We start from the raw sequence: 13,158 nt of genomic DNA on the forward strand, positions 1-13,158 counted from the left end.
TCAGCCGCCTACTCTCAGTTTTATTCAAATCATCTAGACAAATTTCTTTATAAATTTATTAATTTCTTTATAAATTTATTAATTGGATTTAAATTGCACATTGGACTAAATGTACCTCCCAGACATTTACAGAATGTTTTGTCCAATAGGTGAAGAATACATATTTTTCTTATCAGCACATGCAATATTTTTCAGGATAGACTGTATGTTAGAACACAAAAGAAGTCTTAACACATTTTTAAAAAATTAAAATCATATGAAGTGTCTTCTTAGACCACAAAGGACTAAAATTAGAAATCAATAATAAGAGGAACTCTAGAAACGGTACAAATACATGGAAATTAAACAACATTCTCCTGAACAACAATGGGGTCAAGAAAGAAATTAAAGAGGAAATAAAAAAATTTCTTGAAACAAATGAAAGTTGAAACACAACACACCAAAACCTATGACATACAGTAAAAGCAGTGCTAAGATGGAAATTATAGTTATAAGTGCCTACAGCAAAAACCTAGAAAGATTTCAAATAAGCAATCTAATGAGGCACCTCTAGGAAGTAGAAAAACAGGAACAAGCCAAACCCCAAATTAGTAGAAGGAAAGAAATAATAAAGATCAGAGCAGAACAGAACTAAATGAAATAGAGGCTAAAAGAACAATGCAAGGATCAATAAAATGAAAGTTGGTTTTTGAAAGATAAGTAAAATCAATAAACCACTGTTAGACTGACAAAGAGAAAAAGAGAGAAGATCCAAATAAAATCAGAAATGAAAAAGAAGACATTTAACTGATACCACAGAAATACAAAAGGTCACTAGAGACTGTTATGAACAACTATACACTAACAAACTAGAAAACTTAGAAGAAATGGATAAATTCCTGGAAACGTTCAACCTACCCAGATTGAACTGGGAAGAAATAGAAAACCTGAACAGACCAATATGAGTAGTGAGATTGAATCAGTAACAAAAAGTCTTCCAACAAAGAAAATTCCAGGACTGGATGGTTGTTCTTAAAAGCATTATTTATACAGTAGTACCCACTTATCTGTGAGGAATACGTTCCAAAACCCCCAGTGGATGCCTGAAACCATGGATAGTACTGAACCTTGTATATACTGTTTTTTCATATACATAAATTCTTATGATAAAGTTTAATTTATAAATTAGGCACAGTAAGAGATTAATAACAATAACTAATAATAAAATAGAACAATTTATAACAATACACCAGCATAGATGCTTTTTGTGCTTTTAGGCCATTATTAAGTAAAATAAGAGTTACTTGAACACAAGCATTGTGACACCATGACAACTGATTGGATAACCAAGACCAACTGTGACCAACTGGCAGGTAGCATATACAGTGTGGATACGCTGGACAAAGAAACGCTTCACATCTTGGATGGGACAGAGTGAGATGGCAGGAGATTTCATCATGCTACTCAGAATGGCATCAATTTAAAACTTATAAATTGTTGTTTATGGCATTTTTCATTTAATATTTTTGGGCCGCTGTTGACTGTGGATAGTGAAATCATGGAAAGTGAAATCACAGACAAGAGGGAACTATTGTAATAGCAAAATCAAAACAAAACCTGAGAATAGCCTAAATGTTCATCAACACTAGAATGGATATAGGATTCATGATTTATACATAACGAAGTTCCATAGAGGAATGAAAATGACCGAAAAGAAACTCCTCTACAAAATGAGTGAATCCTGTGCAAAAGAAGCCAAACAAAAGAATGTATGATTTTATTCATATGTACTTCAAACAGAAGATAAACTAAACTCCAGTATTTAAAGTTGCACGCTTAGGCAACAAAACTATAAACAAAAACAAAGAATGAATGTTATTAAAGTCAGGAAAACATTTACATCTTGGAGAAAGAGGGGGTTTGTGATGGGAAAGCAGGCACGAGGTTTTTAGCAGTGCTGGTAACGGGCAATTTTTCTTTTAAAACAGGGTTGCAACTATATGGCTGTTTGTTAGACAACATTTTAAGCTGTACCTCTGTTCCCTGTACTTTTTGAATGTGTTCTATGTTTCACCATTTTAAAAGTTTTTAAAACATGATCAGTTTGGTTTTATTAACACCATGAAATACCCAGCAGCTCAAGGTTATATAAAAACTAGTGATAATCTGTAAATAACATAGGACTCTAGCCTGCATCCTTACCCTTCCAAATGCATACAGACTATCTCAATGCACAATAACTCACTGATACCAGAAGAGAGAAATAATCAAATGTATAAGGAGGAAATTCAGGATGAAATAGGAATACAGATCTTACCAGGTAATAGAAGACCCATCCCCTAGGAGTTCCCTGATTTCATCTCGGCATCTCTGCTGATGCTCAGGGTACTTTGCCAAGCAGTAAAGGATCCAGGAGATAGCACTGGATGTGGTGTCATGTCCTGCAAACATGAACGTTTTCACTTCAGCCTGGAGATCTGCTTCAGAGAAGTCTTTGGTGTTTTCGCTCTAAAAAATACAGTGATGATCTTTATCCAAAGCTGGCTATGGATTGTTATCTTTTTCAATTGTAGCAATGATAATACAAAAAGATTAATGTTGTAAAATTCAAAATTAATACAACTAATTTGGCGTATATTTTTCTATTTTACTTTTTTCAAACCTTAACAAAACACCAGGCGATGTAAAAAGAAATGACTCAACAGAATTCAACTGGGCAGAATAAATCGAGAGCCCTATGGACGTTCATATTTTATGATTTATTAATTTTACTTAAAGGAATAAACTCTAAGAAAGTGTTTATCATGTACAAGAATGTTTAATACCATAGTCAAAAGAAGGAAAGACCATAAGTGGCCAAAAATAGGGAAAGGTAAAATAAATTATGGACAATCCATAAAATGGGACATTATGTAGTAACTGAAATTATGTCTTTGAATAACTTCTTAATGATAAAGGGAAAGCTCATGGTTTATTATTAGGTGAAAAGGGCAGTATTAGAAATGTATTACATATGAATATGTGAGTTAATAGTAATTTAAAAATATACAAGCTGAATAGACAAAATATTGAAGGAAAATAGTAGTATTACCAAATGGGATTTCAGGCAGTTTTAATTTTCTTTAGTGTCTATTTAATTTTGTTTAACAATTAATGTGTACTATTTTCCACCAACAACAGGTAATCCAAGAGCCAAATCATGAATGAACTCCCATTCACAATTGCCACAAAAGAATAAAACATGTAGGAATACATCTAACAGGGAAGTGAAGGACCTTTTCGAGAAGAACTACAAACCACTGCTCAGAGAAATCTGGGATGACACAAACAAGTGGGAAAACATTCCATGCTCATGGATAGGAAGAATCAATATCATGAAATTGGTCATATTGCCCAAAGCAATTTATAGATTCAGTGCTGTTCCCATTAAACTACTATTGAGATTCTTCATAGAATTAGAAAAAACTTTTAAAATTCATATGGGGCTGGGTGCAGCGGCTCACACCTGTAATCCCAGCACTTTGGAAGGCCGAGTTGGGAGGATCACTTGAGTTCAGGAGTTCAAGACCAGCCTGGCCAACATGGTGAAACCCCCATCTCCACTGAAAATACAAAAATTAGCTGGGTATGATGGTTGGCATCTGTAATCCCAGCTACTCGGGAGACTGAGACATGAGAATCACTTGAACCTGGGAGGTGGAGGTTGCAGTGAGCCGGGAGCACACCACTGCACTCCAGCCTGGGCGACAGAGAGTCAGTTTCAAAAAAAAAAAAAAAATCATATGGAACTGAAAAAGAGCCTGAATAGCCAAGACAGACGATCCTAAGAAAACAAACAAACAAACAAACCAAAGGTGGAGGCCTCTTCAAATTATACCACAAGACTACAGTAACTAAAAAAGCATGGTACTGGTACAAGAACAGACACAGAGACCAATGGAACAGAATAGGGAACCCACAAATAAGACTGCACACCTACAACCATCTGATCTTCAGCCAAGTCAACAATAACAAGCAATGGAAAAAGGATTCCCTATTTAATAAACCATGCTGGGAGAATTGGCTAGTCATATGGAAAAAATTGAAACTTCCTTACATTATGTGCAAAAATCAACTCAAGACAGATTAAAGACTTAAATGTAAAACCGAAAACTATAAAAACCCCAGACAAAAATCTAGGCAATACCATTCAGGACATAGGCATGGGCAAAGACTTCATGACAAAGACGTCAAAAGCAGTAGCATTTGATCCAATGATCCCATTACTGGGTAGATACCCGAAGGAATACAAATCATTCTATTATAAAGATACATGCACATGTATGTTCACTGCATCACTATTCACAATAGCAAAGACATGGAATCAACTTAAATGCCCATCAATAATAGATGGGATAAAGAAAATGTGGTACATGTACACCATGGAATACTATGCAGACATAAAAAGGAATGAGATCATGTCCTTTGCAGGGACATGGATGGAGCTAGAAGCCATTATCCTCAGAAAACTAACACAGGAACAGAAAACCAAATACCACATGTTCTCACTTATAAGTGGGAGCTGAATGATGAGACCACATGGACACGTGGTGTGGGAACAACACACTTGGGGCCTGATGGAGGGTGGGGGCTGGGAGGAGGGAGAGCATCAGGAATAGCTAATGAGGCCAGGCACGGTGGCTCACGCCTGTAATCCCAGCATTTTGGGAGGCTGAGGCAGGCAGATCATTTGAGGTCAGGAGTTCGAGACCAGCCTGGTCAATATGGTGAAACCCTGTCTCTATTAAAAATACAAAAATATTAGCCAGGTGTGGTGGCAATGCCTGTAGTCCCTGCAACTTGGGAGGCTGAGGCAGGAGAATCACTTGAACCTGGGAGGCAGAGTTTGCGGTGAGCCAAGATCGCGCCACTGCACTCCAGCCTGGGCGACAGAGTGAGGCTCCATTAAAAAATAAATAAATAAATAAAAGAAGAGCAAATGAGTGCTGGGCTTAATATCTAGATGATGGGATGATCTGTGCAGCAAACCACTATGGCACAGGTTTACCTATGTAACAAACCTGCACATCCTCCACATGTACCCCTGAACTTAAGAGTTGGAAATCAAAAAGAAAAAAGGTATTAACTAAAAATAAAAACAGTGTGTACTATTTTTCTACTGAGCAAATGTTATTTTACTTTTTACTATTATTTTTAGAGTCGATGTCTTGCTCTGTCACACAGACTGGAGTGCAGTGGCGTGATTAGCTTTGAATTCGTGTTCAAGTGATCCTCCCACCTCAGCCTCCAGAGTAGCCAGGGCTACAGGCAGTGCTGCCACACCTGGATAATTTTTAAGTTTTTTATAGAGATGGGGGTCTCGCTATGTTGCCCAGGCTTGTCTCAAACTCCTGGCCTCAAGTGATCCTCCTGCCTCTGTCTTCTGTGTCGCTGGATTACAGGTATGAGCCACCATGCTCAGCAGAAAATTAAATTTTTTTTTTAAACAAGTCATTAGTTCCTGGCAATTCTATTTCACTTGCAAATCCACCTCGTTTTGCAGTGCCCTGTTCTTGGTAGTACTGGTTTAGGAAGAGTCGTGTTTCACATGATCAAGGTAGCGAACACAATGAAAGTTGAGTTCACAGAGTATTTATTTATTTTTGTTCCCTCACAGAGCATTTGTTTATTTTTCTTCCCTCAAATAATTCAACACAATTAAATTCAGCAAATATTTATTAAACACTTGGAGAAGATGATGGAAAATTATGTTCACATGGTGCCATTTGGTACAATGGAAATGGCATGAGATTTGGACCAAACCAGAATTGTCTTAAATCCTGGCTTTGTTAGTTCTAGGTATGTCATCTTGAGCAGTTGACTTCACTTTTTGAGCCACAATTTCTCTTCCTTAAATAAAGATATGTATAAATACCCCACAGGTTGTTATAATAAAGGTTGAAGATGCTTGGCACATAAGCAAAAATTATGAATAAATATGTATTAAAATATATAATAAATACAAAATAAAATAAAAATATTGTTTTTCTCGCCACATGTCAGTATCTTTACACATATAATCTAATTTTATCCTTACAGCATTGCTAGCCTGGTGTGTAACAATAGTTGTCATATATTGAGTGACTGTCAATTGCCAAGTCCTTCACTTTTCTTGTGAACATCACACGGACACCTCATGAGACAGTCACCAAGCACTGTGCTAATCACTAGGGAAATAGGAATAAAATATGATCCTAGTCTTCTAGGATGGGGTTTCTCAAACTTTAATTGCAAATGAAACACCGAGGGATATGTTGAACTGAAGATTCTAACCCACTAGGTCTGAGGCAGGGTCTGAGATTCTGCATTTCTAACAAGCTCCCAGGTTTTACCAATGCTGCTGGTCTATAGACCCCATGTTGAGGAAGAAGGTTTCAGCAGCTTGTGGGCTTGGAAAAAGATAGACAAGTGCCCAAATAATTAAAATGTGACACTGGAGGCATGAAGGAAAGCCCTGGGAGGACAAGCAGGAAAATCTTCACAAGGGAAGTTCAATATACATCAGTTATCATATAAGTAAGTTTTTCTAATTTATTTGTTATTTTAATTTTACTTATTTATTTATTTTTTGAGACAGAGTCATGCTCTGCCACCTCCCGGGTTCAAACGACTCTGCCACCTCAGCCTCCCAAGTAGCTGGGACTACAAGCATGCACCACCATGCCCAGCTAATTTTTGTGTTTTTTGTGGAGACCAGGTTTCACTATGTTGGCCAGGCTGGTCTCAAACTCCTGACCTCAAGTGATCTGACCGCCTTGGCCTCCCAAAATGCTGGATTACAGGCCTCCCAAAATGCTGGATTACAGGTGCGAATAAACAAAACCTATTTCTTTATTATTTAATTATTGAGTTGAATGTGTTCAGAAGTTTAGAAGACTTACTTTGGCACTCAAAAGTATGTCCAGAAAATCCCGGCGTCTTTTCTGAGTAGTATCTTGTTTTAGCTTATCCTTAAGAGACTCCTTCCGGTCCTGGATTACTTTCTCTAGATAGAAAAATTATGATCTTTTTTATTATCAAGGTTACTGGAAAGTCAGTTAAAGCCAAATGTAGTTCTGAGAAGCTGGTGCTTTATGGGTAGCCCCTGGCTGCCCCCCACCCAACGTTCCTGAGTTGGTAAGGGACAGTACCACTAGCTGTCTTTTTAAAAAAATGGTCCCATCCCTGACCTACAGGTACTTCACCTTTTAGCCACAATTTCTCTTCCTTCAAATAAGGATGTTCAAATGTATCACACAGGGTTGTTGTAAAGGTTGGAGGTGTTTGACATATATGCTTAGAGGTGCTTGGTACATAAATTTAATTCAAATGTTATAAAATTTGTTTGTGATGTAGGGTACTGTTACCAATCGCTGAGCTTAATTTCTACAACCTAGGCTTTGGTTTTAAAGAAAAGCTAAAGAAAAAGAGGAGATGCCATATCTCACGGTAGAGACTGGTGCTCAAATTGAGTGGTGGAGGAATACTGAAAATATTCCCCTTGAGCACTGGAACAAGACAAGGAAGCCTAATCTCACCACTCCTATTTAACATAGTACTGGAAATGCTAGCCAGAGCAATCAGGCAAGAGAAAGAAATAAAAAGCATCCAAATAGGAAAATAGGAAATCAAACTTTCTGTCTTTGTAGATGACAAAGTTCTATGCCTGGAAAACCCTGAAGACTCTGCCGAAAGGCTCCTGGAACTGATAAATGACTAGTGGAAATAGAAATTCTCTCCATAACACACATTGTTGGTTCTCTACAGTACATTGCAGCTTCCCAACTTTTCCTTTTTGTGCCTTTTCTACTGGAAACTAGGCTCTAAGCTACTTCTGTGAACAGGAAAGTTCTGCCTTTAGCAGTTAGGAGTAAAATGTCTTCCATAGCCAAATTTTAGTCTTGATATTGTCCCATAAGCATGAAAATAGCCACTCAGTTCCTATGTTCTTTTAAGACATCTAGTCTGTTTCCTATTAAAATGGTACTTAGTAAGGGGATTCTAAGTTTGGAAGTTAACCGGAACCATTTTTCTAAGGTAAATGCTTTAGCATGGGCCATAATAGCAGGCAATTTGGCACATTGCCTCCATTAAAGGAGCCTTGCCCAAAAATGATACAGTCTCTCATTTTTTGGGGAGCCAGCAGATTAAACAGGTTTAGGAAGTGAAAAGAGGAATGACACGAGGTGGATAAGCTAAGGTTGTGTGGGTAAAGCATCACTTAGTTCATCCGGTTCCACAGCTTGGAGGACCATGCCTTCAACCATAGGTGGCATATTTAACAGGGTGCCGGGACCCAAGAACAAGGGAGGGAAAACAGCCAGAAGGATGCTCCCCTGTCTTGTCCTCCACCCTGGGTCATATGGAAAGGAAGGAGACTAAAAGAACTCTCACATCTTTTTCCAGATGGGTAACAGATTCAGCTTGCACCTTCTGGAGTGCACTCTGAAACACTGGAACTTCTTTAACCTCAGGACTTCAAAAAGAAAGGCAACTCATTTTCTTTTGCACAAGTGCATGGCATTTTTACTAAACTTTTGCAAACATTGTAAGATCAACCCAACTCTTTTAACAATCATATCAGGCAGGTCCAAAAAAGAATAGTTCCCCCAAATTAGAGAAGTAACCTCCAGGGAAACCATCTGAGGATTCCCCTTATTTGGGGCCCCTTCAAGTTCCCTTCTCATTATAGGACCTTAGGCAAATAAATGGAGACTTAGGCCAATTTTCTAATGACCCTGATAGGTATATAGAGGCTTTCCAAAATTTAACTCAGATATTTCATCCCACGTGGAGGGATGTTATGCTGCTCCTAAACTAGACCCTCACAGCAGCTAAAAAGCAGGCAGCTCTGCAAGCAGCAGAAAATTTTGGAGATGAGCAATATATCTCCTATAATACACCAAAAGGGAAGACAGCAGATAGGGAAAGTGAAGAAATAGCAAAAACACCATTCCCAACTGGGAGAGAGGCAATTCTGGCAAACAACCCTAGTTGGAACCCCAGTAGCTCAGAAGATAAATGGAAAGGGAAGCACTTTTTAATATGCATTTTAGAAGGCCTTGGAAAACCAGGACCAACCCTCTCAATTACTCTAAACTGTCTATAATAGACCAGAAGCCAGATAAGTATTCCGTAGCCTTTACGGACAGGCTGAGAGAGGCTGTACTAGAACCCCAATATTAGAAGGAAAGTACAGAAGCAAGCTATAGGACCAGATAGCACCTTAGAGAACCTCCTGAAGGTGGCCACTTCGGTCTTTTATAATAGGGACCAGGGGGAGGCCCAAAAGAAAGAGAGAAAGCTCAGGAGAAGGACAGAGCCTGTAGCAGCAGCTTTGCAGGCTTGCAAAGTCCAGGATCCCTGAGTTGCATCCGCTAGTTTCTATCGGTGTGGCATTTTAAGAAGGAATGCCCAGGCAGCAAGACGAAGCCCCTGTCCAGCCTGTGGCGGAGATCACTGGAGATGGAACTGCCCCCAGAGGTGGAGGTCACTGGGTTCAGGACCACTCTCACAGATGGTCCAGCAGGACTGATGGGTCCTGAGGCTCAAACGCCGACTCCAGTAGCTCAAACTGCTATTATAGCACAGGACCCCCGGGTGATTCTAGAAATTAAAGGAAGGAAAGCAGACCTCCTTCTAAACACTAGAGCCAGTCTCCTTTCTCCCCTCTCACTCCAGGCCTCCCTTCTTCCCATAGCACGACCGGAAGGGGCATCTCAGGAAAAATTCTAATCGAATATTTTTCTCAACCTGAGTTGCAGTTACAAGAACCTATTGTTGACACGTGCTTCCAAACCATTGTCATAATAGCTCTACTAGTGAAAAAATAGCCTTCAAGTTAACCCTAGGAAATAAAATTTAACTGTTTACACTCCCCATGATGTAGCAGAATCACTGTCCTCTAGGGGGAGCTCTTAGCTAACAAACAGTCAGTAAAGCAAGAAGTACATAAGGCAGGATAAACAATAGTCGCTCTAAATAATGTCTCTCCCCAGGCACAAGCACTTAATTAACTGAGCTAATAGTTCTTACAAGAGCACTTGAGTTACACAAGGAAAGGTAGCTAACATTTATACCTACTCCAAGTATGCTTTCTTAGCTCTCCATGCTCATGCTGCCATTTAAAAGGAAAACCACCAATGGACCTCCTATAAAATATCACCACAAAATTAGCAGGTTATTATCCTCAGTTTTTCTTCCACGAGAAATAGGAGGGATGCATTGTAGGGGACATCAAAAGGGAACAAATAAGGTAGCCGAAGAAAATAGGTTAGCTGATCAGGCAGCTAAGTCAAAGGCAAGGAAGCCTCAGAGCATCAACATGCTTCAAGCCCCTTCTAATTTAGGAAGGCTTCATAAGAGAAATTAAACCCCAGTATTCCCCTGCAGAAATAAAATAGGCCACTTCTCAAGGGCATACTTTTCAGTTCTCAGAATGGTTACAGTCAGGATGGCAAACTCTATTTGCCAGGCTCCAGCCAATGGAAAGTCCTTAAAATCCTTTGCCAAGCTTTTCACTTGGGAAAGGACAAAAACTTACCAATGTGCTCAGAGACTGTGTCAGGCAGGAAACCTCTCAATTGGTGAAGCATGTGAACTTCTAGCTCACTTCCAATAGAAATTAACACAGCTAGCAAGAACCCAATCCCAGGAAACAGAACCACCTTTATTTAACCCAGGACATTTGGTACTGGTGAAAACTCTCGGCTGTGTCTCCTTCCCTAAGTGAAGCTGGAAAAGGCCCTACACTGTTCTTCTTTCAACCCCCTCAGCAGTAAAAGTTACAGGAATCAACTCCTGGATACATCACACTCAAGTCAAAGCCTGAAGAGCTGAAGGAGCAACCCCTGACAACTCAGAGGAATGTCATAAATACCAATGTGAAGAAATAGAGGCTCTTAAGCTGAAAATCATAAAAGATAAGTAACTGAGTGAGGGCTACTCATCTTACTCAGTCCTCTCCTCCCTCACCAGATACTTTTTATTATTTCTAACCTTTCCTCTCAAAGTTCATCACCAGATACTAAAACTTCTTTTTAATGCGTATTTGCAGGGAGATTTTAATTATTCATAGAATCGCATTTGTAACTTTGTAAATCCCCAAAGGGAAATGTTATGTCTTGGCAAGTAAAGTTCCAAATGGAAATTATTTACTATGCCACTTTTGTGGGAATTGTTATAGTCATGCTACTGTTTGCAAAAGAACTATACACTGTAGCACCCACAATGTGGAACTCTGGTTGTAAAATTCTAATTGCTGTAATATTTTGCCTAATTATTATCCTTATAACAGGATTAATAATTGCAAGAAAGATTTAGTCAAGGTTGTTTTGCTTATGGCAGGAGTAATAGTTATGGATAAGAAAGAAGCATGAAAATTTTACTATCATTAAGTTTAACAGGACTTTGTACTGAAGGTTAGTAATATGATGCACTTTAAGCTATAAAGGGAAGGTTATAAAGAAGAAGATTTTATAAAAGAAAGGATTTTGTATGGTAAATATTTGTCCTAAAAAAGATGACTGGTTGTTTAAAGGAAGAATGTTTAGGACATGTCAGAAAGTTTAAGTATGTTGTAAGAGGGTCTATGAAAGTCAGAAAAAAATAATAATTAAAGGAAAGGAATTGTAAGATTTTTTTTTTTTTTTTTTATACTTTAGGGTTTTAGGGTACATGTGCCCAATGTGCAGGTTTGTTACATATGTATCCATGTGCCATGTTGATTTCCTGTACCCATTAACTCGTCATTTAGCATTAGGTGTATCTCCTAATGCTGTCCCTCCCCCCTCCCCCCACCCCACAACAGTCCCCGGAGTGTGATGTTCCCCTTCCTGTGTCCATGTGTTCTCATTGTTCAAGGAATTGTAAGATTAATGCTAAAGTTATTTTAGCCATCCAATATCATATTTCTCCCAATCATATTGTAAGTTATAAAAATGGCCTAAGCCTGAACTTATTCTCTAAGCAAACCTAACTGCTGTTAAGGGGCATTGGATGACAATTCTTTCCGGCTACTGCCTGCTGAAAAGGGGCGTTGTGTGGGATAACAGCAGTTGGGCCTCCTCCTGGGGTTGATCTAAGGGTTCTTGAGAAAATAGCTTGATCATGTGTGGTTCTGCCTGCAGCACTGTTTGGAGTTTGATTGCTTCTAGGTGAAAAGAGATAAATTTTACAAGAAGGTTTAAAATATAGGGTTAGAATATGAGTATTAAGAGTATCACTGTTAATGGGGATCCCATAGGCCACAACTGAGTTTGATACCTGTTACACCAATGGATTGCAATATTGGTTTGCCTCCATTAGGTGTCGCTGTGCATTACCGGAAACATTAACATAAAAGTAACATTTTTCTTGAGAAGAGCATACATTTCCCCCTTGACTTGTCATTAGAGAATAACTTCCACAATGTGGAATTCTGGTTGTAAAATTCTAATTGCTATAATATTTTGCCTAATTATTATCCGTATCCTGCACATCCTGCACATATACCTTGGAACTTAAAAAAAATTATTAAAAAAACCCATCACAACAATATTTAAAAATATAAGAAGTAGTAAATAGAGGTTCAAATGGTGTAAGATCCTTGAATTTTCAAGAAAGTATTTAATGTAATTACATATGTTAGATTCTAACAAATAAAGACTACATGTTGTAATTTCTAGCATACCCATGAAAACTAAACTTACGATCAAAAACACAAAAAGTAATAATATAAAATTATCCAGCAATTAATAAAAGATGGGATAAAAATCGGTTAAATAGAAAACAAATAGTTACATGGCATGTTGAAATCCAAATATTCTAGTGATTACATTAAATATAAGTGGTTTAAATGCTCTAACCAAAGCACAAAGATTTTCAGACTACATAAACAAAATCTAAATAAATGCTGCATATGAGAAATAAACCTTGGCTGAGCACAGTGGTTCACGCCTGTAATCCTAGCACTTTGGCAGGCTGACGCAGGCAAATTGCTTGAGCTCAGGAGTTCGAAACCAGCCTGGGCAAAATGGTGAAACCCTGCCTCTAGTAAAAAAATACAAAATTTAGCCAGGTGTGGTGGCACACACCTGTAGTCCCAGCTGCTTGGGGGGCTGAGGCAGGAGGATCACTTGAACCCAGGAGGTTGAGTCTGCAGTGAGCCGAGATAGTGCCACC

At 38.5% G+C, this 13,158-nt stretch overlaps 1 protein-coding gene across 2 annotated transcripts in view; it reads right to left on the reverse strand.

Moving 5' to 3' along the window:
- Positions 1-13,158, reverse strand: part of LOC100580825 (cytochrome P450 4Z1) — a 55,498-nt gene that overhangs the window by 17,868 nt on the left and 24,472 nt on the right. For both annotated transcript variants that reach the window (XM_030823863.1, XM_030823864.1), the window contains 2 exons: positions 6,900-7,003; positions 2,297-2,487 (listed from right to left, as the gene is read on the reverse strand). In XM_030823863.1, the coding sequence (XP_030679723.1) occupies positions 2,297-2,487; positions 6,900-7,003 (295 nt within the window). The remainder of the gene's footprint in view (positions 1-2,296; positions 2,488-6,899; positions 7,004-13,158) is intronic.

The sequence above is a fragment of the Nomascus leucogenys genome, chromosome 12 (assembly GCF_006542625.1).
Source record: "Nomascus leucogenys isolate Asia chromosome 12, Asia_NLE_v1, whole genome shotgun sequence".
Taxonomy (NCBI): Eukaryota; Metazoa; Chordata; class Mammalia; order Primates; family Hylobatidae; genus Nomascus; species Nomascus leucogenys.